At 43.8% G+C, this 9,882-nt stretch overlaps 1 protein-coding gene and 1 long non-coding RNA gene across 3 annotated transcripts in view; one reads left to right on the forward strand and one right to left on the reverse strand.

Moving 5' to 3' along the window:
* The window catches only part of csf3b (colony stimulating factor 3 (granulocyte) b), a 7,248-nt gene extending 2,670 nt beyond the window's left edge, over nucleotides 1–4,578 (forward strand). The window contains exons 3-4 of one of the 2 annotated variants that reach the window (XM_030350260.1): nucleotides 2,202–2,333; nucleotides 2,847–4,578. In XM_030350260.1, the coding sequence (XP_030206120.1) occupies nucleotides 2,202–2,333; nucleotides 2,847–3,035 (321 nt within the window). In that variant the 3' untranslated portion in view covers nucleotides 3,036–4,578. The remainder of the gene's footprint in view (nucleotides 1–2,201; nucleotides 2,334–2,846) is intronic. The other variant, XM_030350252.1, reaches the window with a different exon arrangement.
* A 2,327-nt stretch (nucleotides 4,579–6,905) lies between these two features.
* On the reverse strand, nucleotides 6,906–8,215 carry LOC115535648 (uncharacterized). The gene is made up of 2 exons (XR_003974531.1): nucleotides 7,495–8,215; nucleotides 6,906–7,285 (listed from the first exon to the last, which is right to left on the reverse strand). It is a non-coding gene; the product is annotated as an uncharacterized LOC115535648 (long non-coding RNA).
* Nucleotides 8,216–9,882: the final 1,667 nt, after the last annotated feature.

Genomic DNA, 9,882 nt, shown 5'->3' on the forward strand with positions numbered 1-9,882 from the left:
AGACAGACAGACAGACAGACAGACAGACAGACAGACAGACAGACAGACAGACAGACAGACAGACAGACAGACCTTCAATTGTTTTTTCAACCATAACAGAATCCTTCAGCTTTAAAAGACCTTAAAGTTACCATTAGTTAACATTATTTTCTTAAAAACATTAAGGAAAGGGGCCTGTTTCACAATAGTATATTATCTCAGAATAAAAAGGTTGGATTTGGATTTATAAAGAAAGTTAATTAAAACACAAAAATATATCTAAAGAATGGTCATACCCTACTTTTTAGATATTTCTTATAAAAATAAACGTACAATTGTTGTCACATTGAAAAGTTATGCCTTGCGTTTAATTGGTTCTATTGATTTTATAGCTTTATAATTTGATTAAATATTTCTTCTATTCATAATATGTATATATGCTCATTGTAAGGTGTTGCTACTAAATTATTACAATTTGGTATGATATTATTATTGTAATAATATAGAAATAGACATGGTTCTAGGCTACTACACTGTAAATACACAATTTGACTTCACTTCTTAGGAATTTACTTAATCACTGAATGAAAGTGATGATTTATACTAAGTCAAAAAGTTGGCAAACATGTATTAGAAAGTTTAGATGGAGCTCGGATGAGTGATACTGATAGGAATGATAGCATAGAAAAAACAAATAGAACGAAAAACCCAGGATGAAAATGTAGGGAAAATCAAAACAATGTCTATGCTTTCTATGCTACTTAAAGGTCCCATGACATGAAAATCTCACTTTAGGAGGTTTTCTAACATAAATATGAGTTCCCCTAGCCTGCCTATGGTCCCCCAGTGGCTAAAACTTGCGTTTGGTGTAAAACAAGCACTAGCTGTTCTGCTCGCCTTTGAAAAAACTGAGGCTCAAGCGCGCTGATTTGGAATGTCTTTAGGTATGTCGTCACAAAGCATCTAAGCTCCTCCCCTTACTCTGCCTGGCCCGCCCAGAGACGTTGGCTTTGACTCGCTGAAGTATATGAACTGCGACATGACGCCGGTTGCCGCGAGGCACCATCGCCATGAAGCACCACCGCCCGGCAGCGGGCAGCCGCCAGCAGGCAGCGCGCGGTTCAGACTACTTCAGATCGATGTGAAAGTGGAAGAACCAGAGACGTCGCAGAACCCGACAAAGTCGTTTGTGATTCATAATATCGTCTGAAGGCGCACACAGCTTTTGGCCGTGATAATATGTATTATATGATATAGATATCTATGTATTATATGATATTATTTAGATATAGAGCTCCAGGACAGTAACGCAAGTGTTGTACACTTCCTTGTTATTTGGATAACCGTTCTGCTTTTGGTGTTATGGCGCATAACACGTCGGACTCTCGTCTCTGGTATTTCTATAACGAGACTCGTAGGGGGGGTTATCTCAGCCAAGGTTGAGAATGAATTGGGGGGAAGGAACTTTGGCTTTGACTCCCTCAAGAACATGAACCACGACATGGGGGAGAAAGGGATTATGGCGGCGAATGTCTCCCGCTTGAGCCCCGCTTCCCGCTGCCGAGGGACCACCGCCGGAGGCGGAGGTGCCTAAGCGCTGCCCAGCAACAATCCCTTTTTCCCCTCCTTGGCGCGGTTCAGTCTACTTCACATTGATGTGGACGTGGAAGAACCAGGAAACGTCGGAGAACCCAACGCGGTCATTTGAGATTCATAATGTTGGCTCACATAGCTTTTGGCCGTGATAATATATATTATATGATATAGATATCTATGTAGGCTATATGATAATATTTAGATATAGAGCTCCAGGACTCCTGTGTGTTCTAGAATATTTACAGAACACGGCTAAAGGCTGTGTGCGCCTCGCCATTGCGATACATACGCTGTAAACAGAGCGCACGGTACCGTGGCTGCAAGCTGCTCAGGGCCACACCCCCACCCTCCTCCTTGACACGCCCACCGAAACGGCGCATTTGGGGGAAGCTCAATGTGCGACTGGCTCGGAGTAGCTGCAACTCTGCACCACGGCTGAATTTCGGGAACGTCTTTGAATACTGTGTTAGTTGCCCACTAATACCTATATTAAAGAATACATAAAATAGCATGTCATGGGACCTTTAAAGATCGAGCAATTCATGAATTTAGTGTAAATTAATGAAAAAGGTAATGGTAGTAATGTTAACAACTTTTTTTAACAAGAGACATTTTGCTCACCGCAGGAGAACAGCTTAAGCCGCATGTCAGTGGGGATCAAGCTGCAACAGGACCTGCTGGGAGCTCTGGCTGCCCGTCTAGAGGGGCTGGACGACCTCAGAGCCGACCTACGAGACCTCCTCACTCAGATCAACAAGGTAAAAGCAGCACGCACACACACACACACACCACACACACACGCACACACACACACACACACACACACACACACACACACACACACACACACACACACACACACACACACACACACACACGCACAGCAGCACCCCCCCAAGCCTGGCTATGGCCCTGCATGTGCAAACATGCACCTGTCATGCACAAACACACACACACACACACACACACACACACACACACACACACACACACACACACACAGACACACACACACACACACACACACACACACACACACACAAACACACACACACACAAACAAAAATTGATGCATGCATGCACCCAAACGATTTCACCCACCCAACCACACTTACACTTTCATTTAAATTTGCATCTGCAAGTTTAATACAATGAACTACACGTACTTGCATGCAAAACCACACATTACGTACAGCACTCACATACATTTGCATTTGCACTTACGAAAATGTTTGTGTTTGTGTCTGAACCCACGTGTGTTTGTTTTGTAGATGCAAGAGCTTGGCAGGTGGAGTAGCGACGAGCCGTACCAGAGTCCCGACATCGCCGCTAATCTCCACGGTGACTATGAGTTGCAGGTGGCCACTCACCTAACCTTGACCCAGCTGCGGGCCTTCTGCCAGGACATCGTTCGCAGCATGAGAAACATCAGCGTCTACAGACCACAAGAACAAAGATGATCGGATATTACTAAACCTCTTCAACCATTCACTCTCTCTCATGCTCTATACTAACTCATCCTTCCATTTCCCTCCCTGTCCTTTCCCCACAATGCTGTTTATTTATTTATTCAATCTTTTTTATTATTAACATGTGCTTGACATAGACACATGACAACAAAGATAATATATATTTCTTATTTATGAATAGTATTTATTATGTATTTATCTGTATTTTGCTTGTTATTTGAATACTTTTTGTATTTATTTGTTTATGAGGCTTTGTGATTGAACTCTCCCAACAGTTTTTTGCACAACTGTATTTTCTATGCTGTTTGATGCTGTGTATGTTGTGTAGGCTTATTTATGGGATATAACGTAGGTAGAGCTGGAAAGAAATCCGCGTCACAAGCTTGATTATTTGGAGAAACTTGAAGCATAGCATTTGTCCTGGTTGAATCAAACACAAGAAGCACAGTGTTTTGAGATTGAGCAATCTCACTGATGAGTTCCTCGCTGCGCCATTGCTTCACTGTGAGACATGTTTATGACAGATGAGTATCCACGTGGTTTGGAAAAATCTCTAAAGTAAACTCTCATCTCATTTTCGTCCGCTTATCCGGGGTCGGGTCGCGGGGGGAGCAGCTCAAGCAGGGGGCCCCAGACTTCCCTTTTAAAGTAAACTGTAACAGTTTTTTACTGAGATTACCAAGCTTATTTTCCTGACTTTTCCACCTCAATGCTTATTCTTGCTTGCCTGTTGGAGTCAATTATTGACCTGTGGGAAATGAGAAATGAGGAAACAGAAGCTTTGCAGAAAGTTATAAAAGTGCATTTATTATAAATGAATTATTTGGGCCTTTTGGCTCTGTATTCAGAATGGTGCTTGTGTTTTAGATGTATCATCTTTTAGAGCTTCCTGGCTTTGATTTTTATTAACATTTAGCAGTAAACCCTATGGGTAAATTTGTTCTCTTTTGAGACGTTGCATAATGTAGAGCAAACTATTCTGTCATATTTATTTTTGTGTCGTAGGCTCAACAATGACATTTTTTGATCTTGTTTTCAATAACTTAATTTTATGGGCAGTTTTACATTATTTACAATAATAAAATTGAGGTACATTAAATGCATGCAGTTTGCTTGTTCTTATAGTGTCTCATATTAGTTAATTGTGTTGTGTTACTATTTTTAAGGCAGTTATGCCAGGAGAGTGAGTGAGATACCAGGCCGATGCACTTTCTTTGGGTAAGGCGCAAGATCCTACAACAGTTTTCTGGTCAAATCAATTAACTGGAGAGCAAAGGGCACCCAGGACTGAAAAAGTGATACCGGGTGGTTCTTGTAGTACCTGATTGGCTGATTTGGAGTACGCCCCTCCACAAGACTGAACTGGCAGGTTATATTTTATCTATGGAAATCTGGAATCAAAAAAGGGGTAAATAAATAGGCACAAAGGACATGGCTCTCAAGTTCTCCCTTCAATACAACTAATTGCAACCGTAATGTTCAGATACATTTCCCAAATATTTATTTGACATTGAAATGAAAGGCTTAATGGTGTGTTCGACAGCCCAGAATATTCCTGGAGATTCTGAACAATCTTTAACCGTCTCAAAATTGTTGCTCTCTGGAACATCAGTCTTCTTTTCAGCAAGGGACTTTTCTCTACATGAACACATAGAAGTATACATTTGTCTACATGAACTTTCAGTTCATGTAGACAAAGGTAGGTCTACTGCACAATACTATAAAGCTAAAAATGTTCGACTCATGACAACAAAAAGATAATATATTTCTTATTTATGGATTGTATTTATTATGTATTTATCAATTTGCTTGTTATTTGAATACTTTATTTTTTATTTTTTTTATGAGTCTTTGTGATCGAACACTCCCAACTGTTTTTTGCAAAAATGTACTTTCTATGCTGTTTGATGCTGTGTAGGTTGTATGGGATATAACGTAGGTAGAGCTGGAAAGAAATCCGCCTTGCAAGCTTGATCCCATGTATCCCGGAAATGTCCCTAATGGTGCGTTTCCACCAAATGGTGTGGTTAGGTGTGGTACGTTTGGTGCGGGTAGGTGCATTACGGTTAGGTGCATTACGGTTAGGTGCGGCTCGCGTTTCCACCGAAGACAGTACACTTATGGTAGGGCGGGGTTTAAGCCAGATGCCGATAGCCGCGGCAGCTATGTAAGCATCGTGACATCATAGCACCCGACAGAGTGCAGCCTGCTGATAAGTTCAATGAAAAAGAAGAACGCGACACACTAAACAAAGAGCAACAATGTAGGACGTCCAAGAAGGATGGCAAACTTATGCGTGACATTTTCTTCAATAAACTAAGCTTTCCCCGTTGTCCAGAAATACGTTGCGGGTACTGTGTTTGTTAGTTTCCCCCTGTCGCACGCATGTGACGATTCTGTCGACCAATCGACGGCTTGTGTGGCTCAAACTTTTCGGCAACCTTTCAACCTTTCAGACCACTTGGTACCTGTGGGGGGAATGGGTCTGATTGCGAGTTTCCACTGCAGGGTGCGGAACGGATCGGTTCGCAAAGGTGCGGTAGGGAGGGGGCGGTATAGCCCAGCTCAGTTCCGAGGTCGCGTTTCCACCGCCGACAGTACCCTTTAAGGTAGGCCGGATGTCGATCTCCGTGGCAGCTACGTAAACATCGTAAACAACGTCTTCCTCCCCAAGAACGCAGACGAACGTCTCCACCTCCTTGTTCGCCCAAGCAAGCGTTTTACGCGACATGTTAATTGTAAAAAATAATACCTTGAGGCTACTGTTTGTTTGTTTTTATCCCCACGTCGCCCGGAAGTGATGATTCTGTCGACCAATCAACGGAGGGGGTGTGTAGCTAGAATTTCCAGGGACCCTTTCAGGCGTCTCGTCTCGTTTTCAGTACCCCAACGGTGGAGTACTGAAAACGAGGCCAAAACGGGTACAGCTTAGTCCGGGTCACACCGACTTTTGGCGGTGGAAACGCAACCCGTACCGCACCATTGCGAACCGATCCGTTCCGCACCCTGCAGTGGAAACGCGGCATTAGAAGAATGGGGAGCAGAGAGAGAGAGGCGCTACCCGAGATCGCCAGGAACGCACCCTGTGACCGCTTGCAGCGGAGTAAAATTTACGTTTAACGACCTGTAGTTTGCTGGACTGCTGGGCGATCGCACTAGAGATCGCCAGGAACGCACCCCGGGACCGCGTGGGAGCGGAGTTATAATTTAAAAACACGGTGTCCAAGTGCTCAGTGACTCTTGTTAGTACCCCAACAGAGTAGTACCGGAAAATAGATTGCGGCTAATCGCAGCTCAGTATGCTTATTTTGGGACCCCGCCCACTTTTGGCATGGAAAAATGAACCCTACCGGCTACCGCACCTAATCGCACCTAACCGTACCCCACCACTAGGCCATCCGGCTTAAACCCCGCCCTACCATAAGGGCCGAACCTAGCCGCACCTAACCGTAATGCACCTAACCGCACCAAAACGTAACACACCTAACCGCACCACTCTGTGGAAACGCGCCATTAACGGCCGTTTACTGTGGCGTTTGCATCAACCACGGGCAGTGGTGGGTGTGTGAGGCAAACGTTATTCAGCATATTGCACCACAGTCACTATCACCATCTGCCCCAGTTGACAATTCTCTTTGTGCGTCACAGTGGAGTTTTGTAACGCTTTTCAATGTTTTGCGTCACAGTCGGCTCCTAGCTGCCCCAGTTGACATTTCACATCACTTACATACATACATTTCTCTACGTTTTGCGTCACAGTGTGCCCTTTGCTGACCCTGTCGAGTTTTTCAACGTTCTGAGTTCAATTTCAATAAAATAATGTAATTTATATATAACAAATAGACAATGTGGACAATGGAAAAAGTTGTAATTGCTTTATATTCCTTTTTTTTTAAATAATGCAATAGTATCTTCTCATGGAAAGATAATGAAATATTTGATTTATAGTAAATCCACACACTTAAAAGATTTCAAGGAATACTCTGTATGATAATGATGATCTTTGCAGCTGCTCGACATCATCAAATAAATGCTGGCCATGTCTTTTTTTCTGCTCCAATGGAGATTGGAGCAAAAACCGAAACACACGACACGCAAACAATGGTCAAGTTGAAACCAGGGTAGGCAGGCAATTACTCAGATGGCCAGAGTTCGGGGTTTCTTGGCCCCGAAGATTGGTAGAAAGTCTGTTTAGAATGCCATTAGCTTCCTCCATGGAATCAGAAATTCTCCTGCTGTGTCTGTAGAAAAATATCATGAAATGTGAAGGGTTGATACTGACAGACAAACAATGAAAATTACAGTATAGTATAAGTATTTTCCTCATGATAAAGGGAGAACGTTTGTGTGGGTCCAATTTTTCAATATTTCTACTCATGCAGTCCACTTCTCAGCTACACATTGATTTGCAATAGAAAACAGTGAATTTAATTCCAATGGGTGTACTTACCAGTCTGAAAGGTTCACTAAGAAGTTTTGAAAAAAATTAACACCTTTTCTAGACTATATGTAAAAACCTTGACAGCTGTTCCAGAGGATGGGGATAACTAAAGCCATAGTATTTCTTATTTTTGTTTAGTTTTATGTCTTCTTTGTTTCAGCACTCTGAACCTGCCAATTATCTATTTTGTACTTCTGGGAAGATCTCCCAATTCCGGTTTATCTCTGCTTTGGGAAAGGGAGGGAGGGTGTCATGGGCTGTCTGTTTCCTTGACTTGTTTTGGTGTGATACATGTTTTACTTTGGTATCTCCGAATTGTTTCTCCCCATGCTGTTACTCTTTGCGTGCCCTGTGTTTAGTATTTAAGCCCTTGTCTTTCCTTTGTTCCTTGTCGGATAATTTTAGTTTGTGTTGAGTTGTGTCCGGTGTGTTACCTGTGTTCCCGTTGTTCCCCGCGTCACCCGTGTTCCTTGCCTTTTGCATTAATAAATTATCCTTTTATTGAACTGTCTGCGATTGGGTCTTACCTGCCTGCCTGCCACCCGCTAACCGTGACAGAATGATCCGACCATCATTGGACCCAGCAGACGCTCTTTTTGTTGGAGGCTGTGTTGGGGCGTACGTGCAGCGCTGTTGCTTCAAGGCCCGGGTTGGAGGGTGCCTTATGGACCATCAGAGTGGGGGTGGTGAGTTTGGTGTGCCATCCGGTTCCACAATTCTCTCCAGCCCCTGAGCTGACTCCGGTCCCCAAGCCCTGTCCTGTTCCTGAACCCTACTCCTTCCCGAGGGTGTCCCTCTTCCAAACCTTCCAGACCTTCCAGAAGGGGCCCGCCCTCTACCTTGCCTTCCAGAGGGGTCCCGCCTTCTAAACCTTCCAGAAGGGGCCCGCCCTCTACCTTGTCTTCCAGAGGGGTCCCGCCTTCTAAACCTTCCAGAAGGGGCCCGCCCTCTACCTTGTCTTCCAGAGGGGTCCCGCCTTCTAAACCTTCCAGAAGGGGCCCGCCCTCTACCTTGCCTTCCCGAGGGGTTCCGCCTTCCAAACCTTCCAGACCTTCCAGAAGGGGCCCGCCCTCTACCTCACCTTCCTCGAGAGGGGACCCGCCCTCTAACTCGCCTTCGTCTTCGCCGATGCCGGCCACCTGTGGGTCTTCGCCGTTGCAGGCCTCCAGAATTTTTTTGGGTTCTTTCCTCCTGGCTCCCCCCCACCCACCCTATTTGGCTTTCTTTTTTTTTTGCATGTCGTGGGTCGCCTGGTAGTCGACCCTTAAGGGGGGGGTACTGTCATGGTCTGTCTGTTTCCTTGTCTTTTTTTGGTGTGTTGCATGTTTTCTCCCCATGCTGTTACTCTTTGCGTGCCCTGTGTTTAGTATTTAAGCCCATGTCTTTCCTTTGTTCCTTGTCGGATCATTTTAGTTTGTGGTGAGTTGTGTCCTGTGTGTAACCTTATAACCCTCCTAAAGGTCAGGTTATAAGGCTGCTGACATATTTGGAAATCAATGAGAGGCTGCTCACTGCAGAGCCAATTGGCTCTAGATCCAGCCACACCCGTGGCTCCATTCTAGCCCCATAACAACTCACTCATACGACTTGGTAGTGCAACTTTGAGTAGCAACTAGCTGCTGCCCTGAAGAAGCCTCTGGCTTGTTCAGCCTCTGACATGACGGAAGTACAACAAAAAAGTTTATCAGTCAGATAGCGGAAACATATTTTATTTTACGTTTATTTGACAGGGACAATGCACGATATATAATTGAGCCAGATTATAGCCATAAGCAGTAGCGTGCGGTGACCCTAAATTTCAGTAGGGCAGAAACTACGTTTGGCGTATGACTAAACCCACAATTTGTTTATGTAATATGCATATATTATACACATATATAATATTGTATGATAAATTACGGTATTATATATATATTTATATATATATATATCCTTCACATCACTCACAACCGTGGTCCATATATCCCATTGTCCTGTGCACACACTTGCTCAAAAAAGTAGACATGGGAATCAAAACACAGCGTTTCTCTTGGAACAACCACGCAGCCATTATTTATTTTCATGCCATGCTTGGGAGAAAGTTCTGTTGTTAGTTTTCCCCCTATCCTTTGTTTGTCGGATAATGTTTATATACGGTCTGTCTGGGCCAAATTCTTTTAATTTCTAACTTCTCTTCCAATTGTAACCTCTCAAATGTGATTTTTTAACAGAAACTCAACACTGTTAAGCAAAGTTGCGTCACCACTCGCCATATCTGCATCTGATAAAGAAACGACTAAAGATACGCGCGGAATAATTTGAGTTAAAACAACAACAGTTCTAGAATATGACGGGGCAGACTATTTTAAGAACATAGGCGTCTTTTAGGGCATCAAGAGACCAAAAATTGTCGGAAAG

Source organism: Gadus morhua, chromosome 2, assembly GCF_902167405.1.
Source record: "Gadus morhua chromosome 2, gadMor3.0, whole genome shotgun sequence".
NCBI classification, from domain to species: Eukaryota; Metazoa; Chordata; class Actinopteri; order Gadiformes; family Gadidae; genus Gadus; species Gadus morhua.